The sequence below is a fragment of the Phascolarctos cinereus genome, unplaced genomic scaffold (genome assembly GCF_003287225.1).
Source record: "Phascolarctos cinereus isolate Bilbo 61053 unplaced genomic scaffold, phaCin_HiC Scaffold_5;HRSCAF=322, whole genome shotgun sequence".
NCBI lineage: Eukaryota > Metazoa > Chordata > Mammalia > Diprotodontia > Phascolarctidae > Phascolarctos > Phascolarctos cinereus.
The window spans coordinates 54,109,922-54,133,358 of record NW_027555958.1 but is presented as its reverse complement, the minus strand read 5'-3'; the positions used below and the strand labels follow the sequence as shown (position 1 = coordinate 54,133,358).

Here is a 23,437-nt window from a genome sequence, read left to right as displayed (position 1 = left end):
GTCCAGTATCACTAACAAGTATTGAGCACCTTTGCCAGGCGCTGGGTTAGGCTCCAGTGATAAAAGAAGAACGACTCCCTAATTTCCAAGAGTTTATATTCCATCAGATTTAAACTACTACCAAAGGAACTGGCCTGAGTTAGGCCTAACCCAGAACATAAACCAGCTGATTTAAGATTAACTAAAGGAGGTCTACTGCTGACCCATGACCTCAGCTCTGAAGAGCTCTGATTGGCAGAAGTAGGGATTTTCAATTCAGGAAGCACTAAACACCTCCTGAGTGCTAGGAAATACAAAGACAAAAATGAAATGGCATTTGCTTTCAGGGAGTTTACATTGTACTGAGGGAATGGGTAAAGATGTTCAGGTTCATTATCCATAACTTCATTAAGGGAATGGAGTTCTGGTAAATAAACTTGCTGTGCAGGGAAGATAACTAGGTAAGTGACTAATTGAAAGCCATCTTTCCCCTGAGCAATTGAAAGATTGGGCAGTTTTACCAGTCTGGAAGATAACCCAGGCCTTTGCAAAGATAACATGTTTGCCACCACTTGTTGCCCACTGGGAAGTCAGATTCTCTGTTGAGGAAGGTAAGATCAGTGAAAAAGGATAATTATAGCTGCCGTGCATCAGGTATGATCTGCAGCGACCGCTTGTTCTTCCCTGGGGGAGAGTGTAGAGAAATGAGCAGTTTTGTGCTGGCCAGAATGAAGTGCCAGGTCAGAGATTTGTTGATGGCAGATGCATATTGAAAGTAAAATTGTAGAACGGCAGCAGAGGCCAACAGACCTTCCTGTTTTGCTCAACCTTCTGTCTTGTTTCTAGGTTCATATGCATGCCATCAGGGGACATGAAGGGAAGGAGCCTCATAGTCCTGGCTTCCACTCAGGGTCAGTGGGATTTTGTTGGAGAGGCTCAGACATGGGTTTGGGGCTGCAGCATGGCAATTAAGGATTTAACTAAGGGTACCGGGAATTTTCTAATCCCAGATCCCATAGTTGATTAGTGCCTCAAGTGGCACCAGTAATAAACCAGTCAAAAGAGTAGACTTCATTTTAGCTTGGACATTTTTTCCGGCTTTTACTGACTGCCTGGCTGGATTCGGGGCTCATCACTTTTGCCTGAGCACCAGTCGAGTTTTACTTTTTCCTTCTCAGGAAGAGGCTTTCTATTTTCTACACCCTAATCTGTGATAGCAGAAAGCAACTCAGTGGTTAGAGAATGCTATCCAGCAGAGAGCAGCCTGGTGACATCACCAGAAGGTTAAAATCAGTACTTCAGTTTCCCAGGTACTTCAATATAGGTAACAGTATTTAAGCTGCTACAAAAGCATCATTTTCCATTGTAAATAAATTGGTATTCTGGCTTATAAATCAGCCTTTTGTGACTTATTTAGTGTAAATCAGTTCCTAAGCCTACCAGACTTATTACTGGCACTTCACATAGCTCCATGAAAACTAGTGATTCCATGAGAAGTAACTCCAGTAGCAACATGAGAACTCAAGTCCAAGCACCTGGCCAGTTTCACTTTTGAGCTACAAGTTCAACCGCTTGTCTTCTTTTTTTTCTTTGTCATTTTCATATATTTCCAATTTTGTACCTTTTTTATATCCTGCATAATCTTTTCTGTGCTTTCCATTTCTGTCCATCTTTTTCAAACTCAAAACAGTATCTTTGATCTTTTTATATTGCCATTTACAAAACCCTTCTTTAAGGAGGGGGAGACATTGCCACTTACTGTCATCATCAGCAAGAAAGAAGGACTCAGGTGTTCTCTCTGGAAGCGGAGGAGGTGGGGGTGAAGAACGGTCCTGCTGTATCTCTGAGATGAAGAAAGAACAGAAAAGCAAAAAAGCCCTCCAATTAAAATTTTTGTCTTAATTAAAATCTTTTAAATCCTGGATGAACTTATTCAATATTAATTTGCAGCTACCTAAGATATTAAAGTCTCACGTGTTCTCTACCTACATCTGTCCAGTCCATGAGCCTAAATAGTAGCTTCTTTCCAGTATTTTTTTTTTGTAGTTCAACAAGCATTTGTTAAGACATTGACTCTGGGCCATGTGCTATAGGGATACAGTTAAGTTCCATTCTTAGGCTGTAAGTTCCAAGACAAGAGGAGCCTCTTTATGAGGCTTCTACAACATGGTGGCAAGCAGAGTGAAATTGAAGAAGGTAAAAAATTCTTTTGGGTGATTTAACACCACTAAATGCCAGTGCAGAGGCTCCCAATTTTTCCAAGTGTGAGGACCCTTGTAATGTAAAAAAATTTGATTACCACATGACAGTAGTGATTACTCTTAATAATAAACCAGGAGGCTTAAAATATGAAGTCATTGATGCTCTTAAATGAATCTGCACTTTATTAATCACAACCTCATTTGTAGAAGCAGCTTGTCGTAATAGCATATGAGATTTAGGGTCAAGAAGGCCTGCGTTTGGGGGCAGCTAGGTGGCGCAGTGTATAGAGCCCCAGCCCTGAAGTCAGGAGGACCTGAGTTCAAATGTGGCCTCAGACCAAACACTTGACACTTACTGGCTGTGTGACCCTGGGCAAGTCACTTAACCCCAACTGCCTAAAAAGAAAAAATTTTAAAAAAAAAAGGCCTGGGTTCCTATCTTGACTTTGACACTAGCTGTGTGAGTTTGAGTTTCTTTACATATAAAATACAGATAACACCTCACAGGGCTACTAAGACATACCAATGACATAGTGTAAAGCAGCATATAAACACCTATTTTTATATGCTTGGGAAAATTGTTAAGATGTAAGATACAAAAGGCACGTTCACATGTTAAACTGAGTCATACTTCGTATTTTTTGGATCAAAGACAAAGATCAAAATTGTATTGCTTGGTGGGCATGTTGATTTTGCAACCCCTTTGCTATTACTATGAGGTCTCACTAATGCTAGACTTTCACCTATTAATTTGATTTTGTAGAAATCCTAGCATTTGTCTCAGAAATAGGCTTTTAAAGTATTCTTGCCTATACCTTATGTATAGTAAGGGAAAGCTATTTACTTCAAATGTTGGAAATTATGTAGTCTTTCTGTTTGCTAAGACAAGATGCTTTGTGGAACTCAAGTCAGTCAGCAAATAACTGTATATCACCGCCAGGCTCATTTCCTACAAAGAACACTTTCATCCTGTCAGCCCCTGCTTGAGAACCTACACTGACTCTCTTTTACATGCTATAATAAATCCCAACTCCTCTGCCTGGCTTTCAAAAACTCCTTATCTCTCTGGGCTTTATTTCCCAATAATTCAGTCGAGCCAGTTTCTTCACTGCTAACTGCACCAAATTTGGTCATGCTGTCACCACACCCTTTTTAATTCTGTTCCCTCACCTGGGATGTCCTCCTTCCTTTCCACTGCCTATCCAAATCTTTTCTGTCTTTCAAGACCTACCTCAGAGCCTACCGTTTTCATGTAGTCCTCTCTAGCTATTCCAGTCCATAGTAATTTTAGTCTTTTCTGAATTCCTACTATACTTGCAGTTAGCACACACACACACACACACAAGTTTGGCATTTAGGTATATAATGTGTTTAGTCATTTGCATATATAAAAACTCCTTCAAGGGAGAAGTTGACTCCACTTGCATATTCTTTACTGCTTGGAAAAGTGCTAGGCCTGTGGTAGCTGCTCAGTGCTCATTTGATAAGATCTGAATAATCTTGAAAGAATTAGACTCAGCCACTTCCTTTTCCTAATCTGTCAGTACCTCTGTGGTGTGAGACACAAATATCAGGAAAGCACCAAAAAAGAAAAAAAAATGGAAGTTGGGGGGCAGAGTCAAAGATCCATCTTGTGACCAGGACTCTCAGAGATCCAGAGTGGCCTAAGCCTCTGTAAAGAATATGAACATACATGAAAATTTTCATTTTGAATCATTGGAAGGAGTACTCACAGATTGACTAGGTTACAAATCCACCCAAGTATGAAAAAAAATGTCAAAAAAACCCCAAAAAATGGGTATTCTAGCCTCTTCCTGTGCAAATGTGGTAATTATTGAGGAAACATCCATGTAGCTTTCATTCAGTATCACATTTGTTATTAAGCCTGGCAAAACCTTTCAAATGCCCCATGGCTGAACAGTGACAGATCCTTGCCAGATGCTGTTTGAAGCCAAGTCCAAATGACTCTCTTGCATACACTCTTTCCCTTCTCCCATACCCCAAGTCCCCATGGCAGTGAAATGGCCAAAAGGCTTGCAGTATTTCATTTGAAATAGAATCAAGGAAAAGGGGTAAGGAACAGAGAACTACACATTTTAAACCTGCCTGTAGGGTGGGATAGGGGGATGGGAGAGACAGGGAGGACCTTATAGGTTAGGGCAGGGGTTCTGAACCAAGAGTCTTTAAACTTTTTTTAAAAAATATTTTGATGATGATATTTTGATATAATTGGTTTCCTTTGTAATCCTATTTATTTTATGCATCTAAAAATGTCCTGAGAAGGGGTCCTTAGGTTTCACAGACAGACAGGTCCATGACAAAAGGAGGTTAAGAACTTCTGGACTAAAGAAACCAGAAAATTTACCTCTTGATCTAAGGTTATATAACTTCAGCTATTAGAGAAACAGTGCAGTTTTTGGAGGTGAATTACTTTTAAAGTACAGTGAACCATTTTTTATGGTATCTGAGAGGTCTACATTATGTCATTTCAAAAATTGTTTGAAAAAATAAAATCAAGGACAGTTTTACCTGATTTGGAACTTTTCAGCTTCACACTCTACAAGTAAACAAAAGAAAAAACATTTTAACATCTATTGAAGAGTCAGTAAGTGATACAGTGGAAATATTATTTCCCCCATCCCTATGGAGATTGCTATAGAATAAGCTCTCTATTTCTTCTGATTCATCAGATGATCTATAAAACCATTATCTTCCATTCTTAGTTATTTTATATCCTATGACACCTTGTCCTGAACTGATCCAACCAGAGGAATTTATTTCCTTCCTACTTAGAAACTCTCCCCCTGAAGTTTAGTTAGAGTTTTCCTGAACGTTCTTTCTTAAAAACCAGAAACAAGTTGTTAAAAATGGAGCCCTAACTTAATTTCTGAGTTACTTTTAGGATAAGTGTCTATATTAAAGCACATATTGATGGTACTTATCCAGCTTTATGGTGCTTCTAATACAAAATTAAATGCCTGCCTACCAAGTACTGTATGAAATAAGCAATAGAAATTTTTTAAACAATTTCTTAGCCTTTGTAAGTTTTTGTAGACTAGCTTATAGAATTAGTTAGAAATACAAAACACTAATGTGTAATTTTTCTCTTACTGCTTCTTCCCTCCCTTCTTCCCCCCCCCCTTTTCTTTCCCCTTTACTCCTACTGCCTATAGGGCAAGTTAGATTTCTATACCTAACTGATTGTTATGATAATTTTTCTCCCTGAAGCTCAAGCAGTATTGTTATAAGAAGCTTATTTAATATGCAGAGAAGCTACAAAATTGCTTTTCACAACATATCACTCCACAGTTAACTTCCAGAAGATTGATATAGGGAACTGCAAACTCATAAACCATTCTGTTTTCATTCAATTAATTGTTCAAATTCATTTCAAATGCTACCTCCTTCCCTGATTCACCCAACCAGAAGAGATCTCTTTTCTTTGAATTTTGACCAGACGTCTCATGAAATTTATCATATTATATCTTGCACTGAAGTTATTTTTGTCTAATCTCCCCTGCTAAGTTATAAGCTTGGGGGGCAGAAATGATATCTAAATTCATCTTTGTCATCCCTCCTAGTGCCTAACATCATTCTGAAGATTCTAGGTGTTTAATAAATATTGATTGAATGAATTAACAGAGTGAATAACTGCTTAGAAATGCATAAACAAAGAACTGTAATCAAGTAAACCCAGATGAGATGAGTCAGAAGAGATGTACTTATTTACCTTACTTGGTCTCAGTCGAAATGAATCATTAGATTTCTCTGATTCAGAAACTCCACTCCATTCCAATGATGTTCCAATTTTTAGCTTCACAGGTGAAGACTGGGGTTTGGAAGTCATCTCTGAAAAGTTTCCTGGAACCCATTAAGTATGATTCAATTCCTGAGAACATTTATTCCCTTGAAAGCTAAATTTGACTCAAAACCAACACAGAACATATGGAATTGTAGATCTTTAGAGCTGGAAGAGAATTTGCGATGATGTAGTCCAGCTACATGCCCTCATTTTATAAGTCTTATGTGGTGACCAGAGCCATAACTATATTGGGAAGCCCTAGGCTTTGTCCCCAGGGGGCACATTTCCCAAAGTCTTCCTAACTTCTGTCTCTGATTCTCAAAGTCTGTTGGTGCAAAGGGGCAAGAGGACCACCATCAGGCCCTTGAACAGCCTCAGAATGCCACACTCCAGACATTGCCACTGCACCTCCTCCTGTAATTCCCACTCCTCTCAGCTAAATTTGTTCTGGGCGCCATGGTATCTGTAGTCTTGGGGGAAACTGTCTTCACTTCTGCATTTTTAAGCCATTTATACTCACCAGATTGCTCAGCCACAATAAAGGATTCAGGGGTCCGTTCAGGTAAAGGAGGAGGGATTTCATCATCTAACTCTGGAGAATCTGATAATCAAAAATGCCAAACACTTGGACTCAATTAATAGAATTGAATAATTCAAGCAAGATTCTTCTAATGCAAATTCTTGATTGCATCATTAACCATTTTTCCACCAATGAGACACCTATTTGTTCCACCACGTGGGGAGAAAGGTGGGGTAAAGTAAAATGTGGTCGCTGATCTTGATTTCATTATACCAATGCTGGTAGCTCAGTTCACAGAATTTCAGAGTTGTTAGGGACCTCAGCAGCTATCTAGCCTAACCCATACCAGCTCAGAAAGGCAACATGACGTATGGAAAGAGTATGGGTTTAGGGGCAGGAAGGCTGGGACTTATTATAATGACACTAGCTGTTTCATGTGGGCAAGTTACCCAGACTCTCTGATCCTCAGTTTCTTTATCTATAAATTAGGGATGACAATAAATGCAGTGATTGTCTCTCAAGGTTCTTGTCAGGATCCAGTGGGATAGGATATCCAAAAGTGCTCTGCAAACTCTAAGGTGGTGTTTGAATGTTTACTGCTATTATTCTATTTTTGTTTTGAAACCTAATACTCCTATAAAACTCAGGCATATTTCATGACAGTCTCTTAAGTGCCAGGTAAATTAGTAAGACAAAATATATTTATTTGAGGGAATTTTAAGTTGTTTTCTACATATTGCTTTTTCTTGAGTATTTTATGTAGTTTGCACAATTAAAATAAAATGCCTTGCCATGCAACTTACTCATCTGTGTCAATGGTTAAGACATGAATGTAGTGATCTCCAATGCATCTCTTTGATGATAATGCAGAAACCTGGACTACCATTTCCCTTGTTCCTAGATACCAGTATAATGGGGTACTAGTGTGTATTTATGATATTTCCCTGAAATACTGAATCATTTGGGGGCAGGGAGATACTAAAAATGGATTACCACTAGATGGCATAATATCAGATGGTCTGAAAGAGGAGATTTTTTATTTAGAAATGCCTGCAATATTGTGAGCATCTAGTGAGGCATTCAAATTCCTAGACAACTCCAAAGAATCTGGGATCTTGTATTGATATCTCAATATCTAGTAATGTGCCAGGCACACAGGAGGCATTTATTGATCGATTTAGATGGAATAAAAAAAATTTTGTGTGTGTATTTGATTTATTGTTTTAGATAGAATCAAGGAAAGATTTTGTACACACATACACATATAAAATCCCTCTGCAACAAAGTATTCTGCAAAGCTATTTCTATGCCTTGCAAATATAACAACTTTACTTTGTTGATCTAGTTACAAGAAATTCTGCCCTGTAAGTACTCCTGAATAGCAAGGCGTATTTTATCCTTGTATATGTAATAATAATTGTATAATGAAAATACTTGATTACATGTATGCTAAGGAGAACTCAGCTTCCTTTCTGTCTCTTCTCACCCTTCATCACCTCTTCAACTTTCAAGATCTATGATTTCACAAGTATGAGTACTCCCTTTACTAATCCAGATCCCAACCCCTATGCCTTTGTAAATGAGCTTCAGGTAATTTAAGGCTGTGGCCCACCCAAATGCCTCACCTGATGACAAACTTTCTGATAATAGGCTTCTCTGAACTCTTCAGATGACAACCACAGAGTCTGCTACCTGACCCATACTTTGAGAGTTTGTGCTTTGCTGGCACAATCATAGAAAAACCAGGGACCCCTTCCTGCCATAATAAGGCATTAGAGAATGACTTTCATTCATCAAAGTTCCCAAATATTCCCAGCAGAAAAAGAAACCCATATTCCCAAACCACCCAAAAGAAAAATCAAACATTTCTAAATATCTCCAATAGAAAAAGGCACCCAAATTCTAAACCTAACACCAAAAAACCCCCCAAAATTTATACTATGCATACAGAGTATGCATACCCTTTTTCCAGAGTAATGACAAAAAGGGTAGAAGCAAAAGTTACTAGCATGCTACAGAGAAACTGAACATAGGTGGGGTGTTTTTCATTCCCATCATGTGTAAAAAGGCAATGATATTTATATCATATGTAATCTTTGCAACTGAATTCCCCTCTAATAAAAAATGTGGGGTAACCAATAGAAATAAGTTTTGACATATATGTATGTGTATATGTGCGTGCGCGCACGTGTGTGTGAGTGTGTGTGTGTGTGTGTGTGTGTGTGTGTGTGTGTGGCATAGTGGATAGAGCACTGGGCCTGGAGTCAGGAGTACCTGAGTTCAAATTCAGCCTCAGACACTAGCTGTGTGACAAGTCCCTTAACCTCTGTTTTCCTCAGTTTCTTCATCTGTAAAACAGAGATTATGATAACACCTACCTAACAGGGTTACTGTGGGGATCAAGTGAGACAAGATTTGTAAAAATGCTTATTACGGTGCCTGGCACATAATAAGCATTATTTAAATGTTAGCTATCATTATTATTATTTTAATGTTATTCCTTTGGCATTGCCAGTGTAGTTAACAGTAAAATACTTGTTAAGGTCATAAAGCTTTAGAGCTAGAGGGCAACTTAAGGGTCATTGAGTCCAACACCCTCATTTTATAGACAAGGACACTCAGACCCAGTGAAGTTAAGTGACTTGCCCCAAGGTTGCCCAGCTACTGTCTGAAGCAGGATTCAAACTTGGGTTTTTCTGCCTCTAAGTCTGATGATGGCTGTTTTGTTTTTTAAGTAGGAAACCACATCTATTGAAAATATGTTTAGTCTTAGGATTACATACATCCTTTATTAGTAACTTACCCGCTGATGTCCTATTGAGAGTTGGGTGAAAATGATTGGATGGAAGACTGGATGCTGAAGGATTAAATGGACTACCATCAGAAATTGAAGTTGTAATGGCTGTAGATGATGAAAAGACAGTTCCATCTGGCTTCTCCAAGAAATCAATGCACGTTGGAGGATCAGCATTACTTGGAGGCAGTTGTGAAAAATAAGGATCTTCTGCTAAGGAACTATAAGGATGTACCCTGTATGCACTGGAAACGTGGGCCTTTGGAGGAGAAACATTATGCATTTGGGGTTTTGTGCCACTTAGTAAATGATTCAGTTCTACTGAAGAAATACTCTTTGACTTGTGAGCCTGTAAGTCAATAGAAGAGTAGGAATGACCTTGCTGGTCATCCAAACAAGGAAATGCAGCATTGATTTCACACTCCTTCAATTGTCTCTGTGGTGGCAACTCAAAGGGAATGGATTTGGTTCGTGTTAATGGTACCTTTGTATTGGGCTGTCTTCTCTTTGCATTTGCAGGTCCCAAATTGGGACGTGTCCCAGCCAAAAGGGAGTTCAAATCCAAACTTCCATGCTTTTGAAGTGGTTCCCCAACCAGTGGATATAACTTTGTCTCCCATTTCATAAGCCTATCTGCATTTTTGTCACAACTACAGTTTAACTCCAAAACTTCAACAGAAAAGTCCGGCTTAACTGAATGCGAACTGAGTCCTTGACGTTCAGGGACACCACAATCTAATGATGGAGCTTGTACTGTTTCTTCTTGGGTCACTTGTTTGTTCTGCTGGCATTTAATTACTGAGTCTTCTTCAGCAGGACTATAACAAACAAACAGTTAACAAGTGAGACCGCAAAGCATCCTCATGACAGACAAGCCCATATTCTCCTATGCCTCCATATATAGATTATTTATAAAACTCACCAATCTGGTGGAATACAAGAATAAGGATCATCTTCTAGAGCCGGATGAGGCTTAAGTGCTGCATTGGTTGCTTGAATCTTTGGAAGAAAAGGAGGAGGATAGTGGGTGAAGAAATGTCTTGGACATTTAAGAAGACATGTTGGGGAGGACTACCAAAGAAAATCTTATGCAGTAATGGAATTGTTCATAGGTCTACCTTCTCCACTGCTTCTCAGAAGGCAGGGAGCAATTCTTCAGGAAAGCTAAAGATTTCCAAATGATTTATGAAAAGATTAGGTGAGTCTCAGAAATTTGGAGGTTTAGGGGTTTATTTAGTCCAGACTTGTGAGAAGCAATGTATGTGTGTGTGTGTACACACATACACATTCATTTATATTTATATCTCTTTTTATGGGTCCTTGCTGTCTTTTCCATTAGAATGTAACTTATTTGCAAACAGGGGTTGTTTCATTCTTTTTACTTGTTTGTCATGTGTGTAGCATAGTGTCTGTCACATAGTAAATGCTTAATAAATATTTGTTGATTGATTGATGGAAAAGGACTTATTAAACACTTCCTATGTGCCAGGTACTTTGCCAATTACTAGGGATACAAACATAAAAGTAAATATATAAGACTATATGTCACAGACAGATTGCCAGTCTACATTGATAGAAGAATTTTCTACCCTGAATTTTCCCCAAACCAGTAAAATCACAGGTCCTGAATCCCCAAAACTTTTTAAAGGTTTGTAGATATTAGTAAAACAAAGAACCCTCTTGCTAGCTCCACATCTTCCTTATCTTCTTCCTGTACTGTAAACGTAGGTGGTTCCTCCAAGCTCTGCTCTCAGCCCTCATGCCTTCCCTCACCACCTCTCCCTTGGCAATCTCATTAAGTCTCATCACTTCAACTGTGACCTCTCTGCAGATGACTTACTAACTCCAAAGATGGCTCACCATTGCCTACCGCAGCCTCTTCACAGACCTTCAGCTACCTGTTGGATATCTCCAAAAGTGAACTCACCATTCTTCCTGTAATAGCTTCTCTAGTTTATCTATTCATGTTCGTGGCAACAGCATCGTTCTTGACACCCAAACTCATAGCCTTAAAATCATCATTGATTTTTCTCTGTTCTTCACCAAACATATCCAGTCAGTTACCTGTTATTAGCAATTCTACTTTCCTGATACCATTCACATTCATCCCCTCTTTCTACTGCTACTGCTACCACCCTAATTGAGGCCATCATCTTTTCTTGTCTAGAGTACTATGATAGCTTCCCAAATAGTCTTCCTGTTTCCAGTCCACCCACTCCATTCTGGCATCATATTGCTGCGTGAGTAATCGTCTAATGTTCTTCCCCTACTATGTCATTTTTCTTCTCAAAAAACTTGGGTGATTCTGCACCGACTACCTACTCTTGTTCCTGGCGTTTGAGGACCTCCACAGCCTTCTCCCAACTTACCTGTCCAACTTTTCCTCAGACTATTTTTCTTCGTGTGGTCTATATTCCATACAAATTAGATAACTTTACAAACCTAATTCTCATTCTGTCCTCTCTTGTCCCGGGACTTTTGTTCATGTATTCTCCCATGCTTACAATGGACTCTTATCACCATCTATTAAAGCCCATCCCTTCTTTAAGGGTTCAAATCAGACTTAGTTACTACCTCCTTAATAAAGCCTTTTCTAACTCCTTATACCAGGGGTGAGGAATCTGTGGCCTCAAGGCCACATGTGGCCTTCTAGATCCTCAAGTGTGGCACTTTGACTGAATCCAAACTTCATAGAACAAATCCTTTTATTTGAGGACCTAGAAAGCCACATGTGTCCTCCAGGCTGCAGGTTCTTCACCCCTGCCTTATACCTTCCACCTAGCTGAAAGTAATTTCTCCTTCCTCAAAGTTCTCATAGCACTTTGACTGATCTTCCCATATGCATGTGTCTTACTCCCCCTTGTATTATTTGTGTATCTATCTTTCCTCCAATTAGATCATAAGATACTTAAAAGCAGGATCTATGACATATCTATCTTTATATCTCCAGCATTTGACACACCCTTATAGGTACTTAATAAATTTATGTTGAATTGTTGAACTGAATTATAATGTGGGGTATGATTATGTAGTTTGGGATGAGTAAGGTCCACTTCATGTCTCCAGTGCATGATGACTCCATGAAATAAAACTCTGATACTGTACATTCAGACTATAAAGTAGAGGCTAGTATTGTTTCTCAATAACATTTAAATAGTTGATTCTTTGGTTCTTCTAATCAATCAATCAACAAGTATTTTTAAGTGCTAGCTCTGTGTTAAGAACTATACTAGGCCCTGGATACATAAGCACAAATAATGAAACAATCTATTTCAAAGGATCTGCCATTATAATGGGAGTATAACAAGTATATATACACAGCATAAGTATTAAGTGAATATATAAAATAGTTAACTTATAAGGTAGTTGGGGAGAAAGGGTGCTAGTGTGATGTGTACCATTTCCTTTTGTCCTGTCGTTCTAATTACCTCACTGTCCTCAGAGCTGACACTTTCCTTGCATCTTTGTTCATAATGCTCCTCTCTCTCCCCAACTTCTCCCTTCACATCCCATCTCTTTCAGGTAGCCTTTCCTGCCTACTACAGCATACACATACTTCTACCTTTTCTGACTTCTGTAGTATTTTATACTGTACAACACCATGCCACTTGAATTATTTGCTAGACATATCATGTGTGCTGATCTTGTCTTCCCAGCAACACTGTAAGCTTCCTGAGAGCAGAAACTATTATACTCTTTGGGCTGCAAATAAACATGAAATTGTTAATTATTACTATTATTTTTAATTCTTAATAAAAAGTACTCTTAATGAACTCTTAATTAAAAAGAAAAGGCTATGTAATTACATATATTCTAAGGATAGAATCATACCTTTTTAAAAGTTTGGTACACCATCTAGCACTGAGTGAATACTAATAATAAATGGAGTAGTCAGGGTAGTATCATGGAATACAGTAGAAAGAACAATGGATCCCAGTACATAGTGCCTGGTGAATAGTAAGTGCTTAATAAATACTTGTTGACTAATGAGTCAAGACCTCAGTTTGAATTCTGGCTCTGCTATTTACTGTGTGACCTTGAGACGGTTGGGTAATCAATTAATCAATCAACAAACATTAAGCACATATAAAGTGCCAGGCATTGGGCTAAGTCCTGGGAATTCAAACAAAGTAAAAAACACACCTTTGCTCTCAAGGAGTTCATTCTAATGGGGGAGAAAAAATGCAAATAACTATGTACATACTAACTACAAGTTGACTCATTCTCTGTCATTATAGAAGACATGACTAAGACAAAACTACCGAAAGTTACAGCAAGATCAAATTGGCAAAGCTGATAAAAAAAATGGAACAATTCAATGTTGAAGTTGTGGGAAAACATGCATAATTAAAACACTATTGAGAGCAGTTAGGTGGTGCAATGGATAGAGTTTCGGCCTTGGAGTCAGGAGTACCCTAGTTCAAATCTGGCCTCCTACACTTGATGCTTCCTAGCTTTGTGACCCTGGGCAAGTCACTTAACCCTAATTGCCTCACTAAAAAAGGAAAAAACAAAAACAATCCACTATTGGTGGACTATGAATTGGTCCAACCATTCTGTAAAACAGTTTGGAATTATATAGGAAACAGCACTATCTAATTGGGCATATAACCCCAAGAAAGTCAATGGCAGAAAGAAAGGTCATCCTTTATATAACAAAATATTCATAGCAGTATTACGTGTGGTAACAAAAAAAAAAAACCCAAAACTGGAAACAGTAAAGTGGCATAGTAGAGAGAACACTGGACCTGGAGTCAGGAAGACCTGATTTCAAATCATGCCTCAGATACTTACTAGACATATGACCTGGGCAAATCACTGAACCTCTGCCTCCCTCAATTTCCTCATATATAAAATAGAAATTAAAATAATAGCACCTACCTCTCAGGGTAGTTATGAGAATAAAATGAGAATGTTTATAAAGTACTTTGCAAACTTTAAAGCCACATATAAATGCTAGTTTATTATTATTATTGTTAATACTATAACAAAACACTGAGAGGGATAGCTAACATATTGCATGACAAAGTCAGAATCCAAAAATACCTTTTCTGGGGGCAGCTAGGTGGCACAGTGGATAGAGCTCTGGCCTTGGAGTCAGGATGAACTGAGTTCAAATCCAGCTTCAGACACTTAACACTTACTAGCTGTGTCACTTAAGCCTAATTGCCCCACCAAAAAAGCAAAAAAACCCCAAAAACCTAAAATACCTTTTCTGGTGAGAAAGTTGGACTATGAATGTCAATAGAAATGTAAAGTCTTACACTTGCATTAAAAAAAATAAAATTCACAAGTACGGGCTAGAGGAGACATGGTTAGCAGTTTGAAAAAAATCTGAGTGTAGTTTGTGAACTACAAATTCAGCATAAGTTAGCAGAGCAATAAGGCAGCCCGAAAAAAAGCTAATGAAAACTTGGGCATCATTGAGAAAGCCATAACTTCCAAAAATAGGGAAGTAATAGTTCCTCTGGAGTCTACCTTAGTCATATCATATGTGGAGTATTCTGTTCAATTCTGGGCACCAAAGTTTAGGGAAGATACTGATGAAAGATGAAGGAGGGTCTTGAGTACGTGTAATATGAAGATCAGTTGAAAGACCTAGGAATATATTTAGGTTTCCCCAAGTATCAGAAGGACTATAATACGGGAGTCAAGTCAAGTCAACAAATACTTACTAAGCACTTACTATGTGTCAGGCACTGTGCTAAGTGGTAGGGCTACAAAGAAAACCAAAAGATAATCTTTACTCTCAAGACCCTCCTAGTCTGATCAGGGAAACAAAATGCAAATAATTATGTACTAATGAGATATATACAGGATAAACTGGAGACAGTGTCAGAAGGAAGGAACTAAGATGGAGGAGGACTAAGAAAGGCATCTTGCAGAGGGCAGGATTTTAGCTGAGATTTGAAGGAATACAGAAGGCAGAAGTGAGGAGGGGGAGCATTCCAGGCACAAGAGACAGACAATAAAAATGCAAGAAGTTGGGAGAAGTATCTTGTGGGAGGAACAGCAAGAATACCAATGTCACTGGATCATAGAGAGAAGTGAAGTGTAGGAAGACAAAGTGTAGGAGGTCTCTAAGTTGTGAAAGGCTTTAAAAGACGGTTTTATGTGTGATCTTGGAGGCAATAAGGGGCCACTGTTGTTTACTGAGTAGGGAGTGACATGGTAGGCCTGTGCTTGAGGAAGATCACTTTGCCAGCTGAGTGGAAGATGGACTGGGGTGGGGAGAGACTTGAGGCAGGGAGACCAAGCAGAAGGCTTCATTCTGTTTGGCCTCAGACAACAAGACTGAGTACAATGGGTACAGTTGCAAAGAGGGAAGTTTAGGCTTAATTTCAGGGGGAAAAAAAGCCTTTCTAATAATTTGAGCTGTCTGAAAGGAGAGTGGGCTGCCTTGAGAGATGGTGAGTTCCCTCTCATTGTAATTCTTCAAACAAAGGCTGGATGACCATGTGTTAGGTGTATGATAATGGAAATGCTTGGTATGTGTTAGACTTGATGGTTGCTCCAGTCTCTTCCATTCTTCCTCAGAATGAAACCTGTGATTCTGTAGAGGGACTATATTTTTAATGAAAGGAAACCATCCTCTTGAAAAGGGCATGTTTCAAAACGTAATGTGAGTTTAAATACAAAAAGAATCAGTCTGATTTTCTAATGAAAACAACTTCATTTAAATTTTGATTGGTTAAGGAAGTGGTATTCCATTGATCATCCTGTAATATTTAAAAAGAAACATGATAAATCACAACTAAATTTTAATACAGATGTTACATCTCTTGGCCTTAATGTCCTAATCTGTGAAACAAGAGCGCTGGACAAGATGACCCCTAAGATTCCTTACAGCTTTAGACTGATGATTCTATAAGAAGTGTTATGTCTGTCCATCTGAGCAAGCTATGGGGATGCGGCCAGTTTAGCACCCCAAGGTCCTTAGTTTTCTTACTGTCCGTTCTTACCTTTGCTTAGGCCCATCAAAATGGTTTTTGTGATTTATATGCTTCAGCTAAAAATTGATTTAAAAAACACTTTGCAATCACCAGCCAGGCATTTGCTGGTATTTCATGATGAGGCAGGGGCAGTAGACTCAGTTGCTTCTGTGCTTGGACTAATTCTGACCTCTCACTTGCACCCCACTATTAAGGTGTCTGAAGCACAAGATAATAATTCATTCTAGCTGCCCTGAGTCATGCTTGTTATTGCTTGTGTTGAACTGAAAATAATATGCAATACTTAATATCAAAAATACTATTTTTCTTGATCAAAAACTTCTCCCCATGGACTACTTCATTGAGTGGCTATAATACCACTTTTCTACCCACGAGAAACTCATAGAACAGTCCCATGCACATCCACTACTCAAGAGTAATGACAATGGCAGATGATACATTAAGCCCTGTGTATCTTTTGAGATCCTTGGACAGAAGACAACTCTGAGCATCAAAGGAAGTAAAAATATCTGAATCCTACCTCTGGACTAGCAGTGTCCCGGTTATCTGTGAGAACTTCCACCTGTCTCTTAAACAGTTCTAACACAGCATTGTAGACCATCTCATACTGCTCCTAAAGAACAACACAAACCAAGCATCAAAAGCCACGAAACTGTAGGGCTGAGTTAGAGGCCACGTGGCCTAGTGGAACCAATAACGTGCAGTTAGGAAACCTGCCTTTAAATCCTGCCTGAGACGTTTGTTAGCTGTGTCATCGTGACCACATCATTTAACCTCTCCAAGACTTAGTTTTTCTGATCTGTAAGATGATGATATTCATGTTGCTGGTATCCACCGTACAGCCTTGTGGTAGAGCTCAAATGAGAGGATGCATGTGAAATGTTTTACAAACTTTAGAATGCTATAGACATGTCACCTTATATTAGAAAAAAGTGAACATGGAGGTAGAAAATGAGAGAAGTTTCAGTGGGCCAGATCCCGTTAGAGAAAATTCTGCAGGACTGCCTCACTTTTTGTAGATAAAAACAACAATTTTGGGAAGCTGTTGTGGCAGAAAGCACACTGAATTTTGGTGTCTGAAGTCAGGGAGGCTGCTTCCTGGCTCAGCTATTTCTGTGCTCGTAAGTGAATTATTCAGCTCCTCTGATTTTTCTCATCTATAAAATAAAAGGAAGGGGTTGGATGAAATGATTTCTAAAATGTCTTCCATTTCCAGAGCCTATAATTCTATTTGCATATTTAATGCTTTGTAGTTTTCAAAGCACTTTTATGTAATTATCTCATTTGATCCTTACAACAACCCTATGTGGTCAACAAGCACTTGCTAAACACCTACTACGTGCCAGGCTAACTGCTAAGTGCTGAGTCAGTGAGAGAGTCTGTAAAATTATACCTGATTCTCCAAATGACATAATCAGAGGCAGAGCAGACGATATACCACATTTTGAGTCCTAGACCAGTGTTCTTTCTACTGTGCTATATTACTGAAATGTCTCACATAATGTTTAAAAAAATGCCCACTGACTGGGGTTTCTAAATCTTAGATAAAGTTACAGATTTTCATTGTAAGGGGATTTAACTTCTATTGCTGATGGATTCCTGCTTCTGCTATCCCGAGTTTTCTTCAAGAAGAACCTCTAGATGCAGCAAACTGGTGTTTTAGAAATGTGCATTGCATTGGAGTTCAGATCGTCTTTTCATTTGAATGATATTGTTTAGGGATTTTCCCTTACTTTGACTTCACATAGTCTTAATCAAATTAAGTACAAACTTTCCATAAGTGAGCTACTTGTAGCTGTTCAGTACATCTGTAGTATCTCAGGGATTGGCATCTTGTTCATTTTCAGCCAAAAATCTCTGTAACTTTTGTTAAGAGGGAAGGAAAAAGAACCAGGAAGTTTATGCTTCGATTATGCTTTATTTTCTGGGTGGAAGAAATTGAAAAAAAAATGAGTGTCTTAATTCACAGCTCTTTGATAATGCCACATTATAGGGGTGAATTTCAAAATGTTTCAGGCATCTTATACTTGGCTCGATTAGGAAAACATTCAGGTGGCTCTCATTTGGGGATATTTCTTTTAAAAAGTGCTTCCATACAACATTCCTAGGTTGTATACATTGTGAGATCTCATTCCATTTGCATGGACTGACCCTCCCTTGAAGTCTGAAAATGGAACAAATCCATGTCTACATTTGATTAAAAAAAAACCTTTCCTACTTCACAGGAAGGAGAAAGAAAACACCCAATATCAACGTGAGAGAAGTTTGGGGTTTTTTTTTCCCCCACAGCGTCTTAATGGAAAAATGCAAACTTCTCTTGGTGTGGGGCAAATTTATTTTGTAATAGTTATTTCTTCTTCTTTGACCTGACTCATCTTAACAAATTGTTTATAATTTCTAAGTTAAAATACTTGTTTTGTCACTACCAAGACAGGGGACAAAACTGTCAAGTTTTCTCTTTGGCTCTATTTTCTTGCCTTATTGTGGCATGATGGTGACCCTGAGTTCTTGAACTTTAAGTTAGCAGAGCCACAAGCTATGGTGGATCCTACCAAACTGGAAAGTCTTTAAACAAAGTCCCTGCCAAAGACCATGTATCTGTGGTATAAGGCACACCTAAGTAACGAAAAGGGGGCCACCAAGTAATTCATGTTTTTCCAAAGAAACGCCTAAAATGTATAAAGGTCATAAGCCACATTAGTGAAGGTTGTGACCGCATTGATGAACTCACAGGTCTTTCAAAGTATTAAAGTCTCTCGAGCTCAAGACAACAGGAAATTACATTCTCCTAGAAACATCATTAATCTTAGATATGAGCAAAATAGTACTAGTCATTTTCTTTCCAAGCCTATATGCAATTCCCGCTTTAAGCTCTTACATATCATGCCGAAGTAGACTTGTCTGTTTAAATCATAAAGGCCAGATGTCCTGATTTGCACCTACTTGCCGGGACATTTTGTCTATTTTGGAGACAGAGATCTGTATAGGAGCCCTAAGAAAAATAACTCAGTTATCCATGGAAGAAAAATCCAAGATCTTTGATGGCCTAGTCTTTTGATAGTCAATCTATTGCTATGACTTCCCATTCCTAATACAGTGCCTTGCACATAGTAGGTGCTTAATAAATGCTTTCTGATTATATGACTCTTGATGAGTCTATTACAGGGGTGAAGAACCTTTGACCTCAAGGCCATTGGCCTTCTAGGTCCTTGGGTGCTGCCTTATGACTGAGTCTAAGTTTTACTGAACAAATACTTTAATTAAGAGGATTTGTTCTATGAAGTTTGGATTCATTCAAAAGGCTGCACTTGAGGACCTAGAGGGCCATATGTAGCATCAAGGCCGAAAGTTCCCCACCCCAGGTCTATTATTATTATACCAGTGCTTATATAGCATATGGTCACACATAGTAGGTTCTTCATAAATGTTTGTTGAATGACATCTCATTTGCAATGACCCCTCTACCGGTTTCTACTGGTTGTCATTAACAAAAAGTGACTCAAGCAACAACTGTTATGACAACTTAAGAAAAAGCTCCTTAGGGTGGTGGTCTTAACTTTTGACATAGGAAGAAGGAAGGAAGACTCAGACATATGTCCTCTTCTGTTTGCAGGAAATTATTCATACCTGAGTTTGTACTAAGGAAGGTCTCTGTGTCCGCATGTCCTGAATTAAACTAAAAATACTGAAGTTCACAGGAATTATCTGCCAAATGAAAGAAATAAAATAAAATCTTATTGCTTTTGACCCAAACATCATTGATAAATTGTTCCCTTGTCCTGTCTTTTTTTCCATATCACTTCTCAACATCTGTGCTAAATTAAGGCTAAAAACAAGTGACTGCTGTCATTGCTGATATGTCTCCATACATGAAGGGAAGGAGAGAGAAGAGGAAGAGGAGGGAGGAGAAGGAGAGAACAAAGGAAAAGAAAAACAAAGAGGTTGGTGCTTTCGAAGGCTTAATGTCTAACCCTGGAGTACGTCTACAGAACTCCTCTAAAGTGATTTTATGTGTTTTTTTTAACATAGCTTTTAATTCCCTATTTTTTGAGGAAGAGACTGAATTACTGAAACGAAAGACATGATTAGAGAAAATGTGTAGCAGGTAAGCATGGGAATTCATATGACATATAGTAGAATGTATAATTCTATAGGACAGAAGTATATCTTATCAAATTTTTACTGCTAATTTGTTTTGGTTTTTGGGAAGCCATAATGATCTAAGTATCTGGACCCACATAATGTAGCATTTCCCAAATTATCTTTCAGGCAGCTAGGTGGTATGGCAGATAGAGTGAAAGGCCTGGAGTCAAGAAGACTCATTTTCATGAGTTCAGATCTGGCCTTAGATATTTACTAGCTGTGTGACCCTGGGCAAGTCATTGAATTAACTCTGTTTGCCTCAGTTTCCTCATCTATAAAATGTGCTGGAGAAGGAAATGGCAAAACCACTCCAGAATTTTTACCAAGAAAACTCCAAATGGGGTCATGAAGAGTTGGAAACAATCGAAAATTATCTTGCATGTAACCCTAGGGTGGCACATCATGTGAATAGGTAGGTACTCTATGAGAAAATTTAAATCAAACAGTAAAATCACAGATTTTACTTTAAGAAACCTTAGAGATTGTATAGAATAACTCCCAACCAACCTTGTTTTACATATAAGGAAATGGTAACCCAGACATGTTAAACTCAATGGCATGATAAGCAAGTAACAGAGACAGAATTTGAACTCAGGTTCTCAAACTCTAAAAACCAATGGTCTTCTTGCAACATCAATCCTCTTCTAAAATCCACCCTAAAGTATTAAATAATGTAGTATGTATATATCAAAAACATGCATAACAGTTTTTTATTACAAAAGTAAATTTAATTTCTTCAGTGTTGCTCTGAAATTCCCCCACCTCTTTATTCCAGAAACAGTCCACAACCCCCATACCCTGTAGCCTAGCATTTATAGGTTCCATCAATATATTTCAAGTTGAGAAATGTTCTGTAACCAAATTTATTTGGGGGACATTGGTATGATAACAAAACATTTTATAACCTATAGTAGTTCAGGTCAAGGATCAGTGTAGAACAGGGGCAGCTGGGAAAACAGCTTGGGCAACTGTGTGTATAACTGACTTTCTGGAATGCAGGAAGAAAAACTGAAAATAAATTTGGGAAAGCCTGAATTGAGAAACAGGTGTTTGGCAGAATGAAGCAATTTCTGAGTATCCCTGCTCCTGGGCAGGGCAAATGGGAAGTGCCTGCTGAGAGATACTCACCCCATCTTTAAGCAGTTTCCAGGTATAATCAACAGCACAAAGAACACCAGTCCTCCCACAGCCAGCACTGAAATAAAAATCACAGTACCGGGGAGAGTGGCAGAGTTACCAAATACCTGTCATCTGCAGACATTTGGGAAATTTCATAAGCAATGTTGACCAGGCAAGTTCATGGAGGCGATGAGGCTTGCCATCCGTGTAAATATTTCCCCGGGCACATTCACCAGCTGCCAGTGCTTTCCTCCTAGACCAGCTGAGCCTCTTCACCTATCCTGGATAATCTCTCTTAGCAGTCATCTCTCTCACTAAGTGGTGTATCATAAAAATAACATCTCAGGATTCTAGCTTACTTTTTAAGCCAGTGTGTTCTTGCCCTGCACCATACACTAAAATCCTAATCTGATGTTTCATCATGGTGTGAAGGTCACCCTGGGTTCTTAAAGACTTTGCCAACAGAACATAGGCTCTGGCAAGGCCCTACCAACCTGGAAAAGCTTCAACTATGGGCCTGGAAACAGACCACATGCCTTTTATTACGAGGACAAGCCTAGCTAAATGCAGGGAGGCTCACCACCAGAAGGTTGACCACCAGGGGGTGAATTTTTTTGGCCAGAGTAAGGCATGTACACCAGCTACTAAGGCACAGGGATTGGGGAGATAAGAGAGTAGGAGGGTGGAAGTGGGGTTGTTATTTGTGTCAGTGGAGAAAGTAACTACCTCTCTGAAATCACAGATATTTTAAAAATACTGAAGTTGGAAAAATACTGACCCCAACTTTTCTCCTTTATTGACTCATATTTCTGAGCTCCATTACTCACCAACCAACTGGGAGATATAGGGCTCAGACTGCTCTGAATGCTAAGAAAAACTAGTGATGCTTCAGTTATAGAAGAACCTGTGGTCTATGGTTTGTTCTAAAAGCAATCCTCATCTCCTCCCAGTTAGCACCATACCTGCAGTGAATACAAATAGGAACACTGTCATCCTCTTGGTAACATCGCATCTCCCAAATGAGCTCAAGGATGGGATCTATAGATGAGGGTACATCATGATCTGGCCAGTTCTTGTAATGAAACTGATAGATGGTTCGAGTTTCCTGCGAGAGAATGGCCAGAATAAAATAGGAGAGGGAGTTCCAAGTTGGAAACTGGGAGGTGCTTCTCCCATGAAAAGCCAACAGCTCCCACAAAACTCCCATCTACGAGATCAGATCCCCTTTGCCATGGATGCATTTTCTTCTGAGTGTAACAACCCACTCTCAAGTCATCTAGGTAGATTATACCAATAATTTGTCGTGATCTATTTCCCTGATATAAACTGGTTGGGCTAGGTCCATTCCCACAGAGGAAAGAAGTGGGAACATGTTAACAGAAGTAGCCCAAATGACTGACTGATAAGTCTATCAGTAAAGCCACAGATACCAAAGGAATTCTACCAATTCCTGATTTGCCCTTATCAAACTTACTCAGAATGGGTGAACCTAAGGCACCTGGACTTTGTCCTACTGAATACTAAATATTAAATCATCAGCCAGGACCACCCCAGGCCACTCAGAACTAGCCTTAAGTTCTGGGTAGGGCTGATTTCCTGGGTTTTGAAGTATGTGGCTTTAGTTCTCAGGACCACCAAGGCCCAGGGATGAGATCCAGCAAACCTATGTCCATTCCTAGAGCTTTTGTACATGCTATTATTAATAAACCCACAATTAGGCCATTTTAATATTTCTTGAAATCCCCTAACCAGATTGGCATCATCACTATTAAGTAAGTGAAAGGAAGATGCTTCAGACTTACACTGTTCAGCTTGGCTTTTAGTGTCCTGATAACATAATCCGATTTCTTGTTTTCAGATTCCTAAGGAAGATACATTAGGGGCAGTCAGTAAGATCTATAGACAAGTTGTTCCGTATAGTAATGT

The 23,437-nt window shown here is 38.9% G+C and overlaps 1 protein-coding gene and 1 long non-coding RNA gene across 6 annotated transcripts in view; one reads left to right on the top strand and one right to left on the bottom strand.

Moving 5' to 3' along the window:
* LOC110219033 (uncharacterized) overlaps positions 1-23,437 on the top strand; it is a 122,577-nt gene that overhangs the window by 23,501 nt on the left and 75,639 nt on the right. For 2 of the 3 annotated variants that reach the window (XR_013486872.1, XR_013486871.1), the window contains exon 2: positions 20,075-20,190. This is a non-coding gene — a long non-coding RNA (uncharacterized LOC110219033). Of the gene's footprint in view, positions 1-20,074; positions 20,191-20,278; positions 20,355-23,437 lie in introns of all 3 variants that reach the window. The other variant, XR_002327494.2, reaches the window with a different exon arrangement.
* PTPN22 (protein tyrosine phosphatase non-receptor type 22) overlaps positions 1-23,437 on the bottom strand; it is a 69,262-nt gene that overhangs the window by 17,422 nt on the left and 28,403 nt on the right. For 2 of the 3 annotated variants that reach the window (XM_021002101.2, XM_078154942.1), the window contains 11 exons: positions 23,314-23,373; positions 22,474-22,616; positions 21,521-21,587; positions 19,877-19,954; positions 16,770-16,862; positions 10,219-10,295; positions 9,306-10,114; positions 6,503-6,583; positions 5,911-6,041; positions 4,710-4,737; positions 1,739-1,822 (listed from right to left, as the gene is read on the bottom strand). In XM_021002101.2, the coding sequence (XP_020857760.1) occupies positions 1,739-1,822; positions 4,710-4,737; positions 5,911-6,041; positions 6,503-6,583; positions 9,306-10,114; positions 10,219-10,295; positions 16,770-16,862; positions 19,877-19,954; positions 21,521-21,587; positions 22,474-22,616; positions 23,314-23,373 (1,651 nt within the window). The remainder of the gene's footprint in view (positions 1-1,738; positions 1,823-4,709; positions 4,738-5,910; positions 6,042-6,502; positions 6,584-9,305; positions 10,115-10,218; positions 10,296-16,769; positions 16,863-19,876; positions 19,955-21,520; positions 21,588-22,473; positions 22,617-23,313; positions 23,374-23,437) is intronic. The other variant, XM_021002111.2, reaches the window with a different exon arrangement.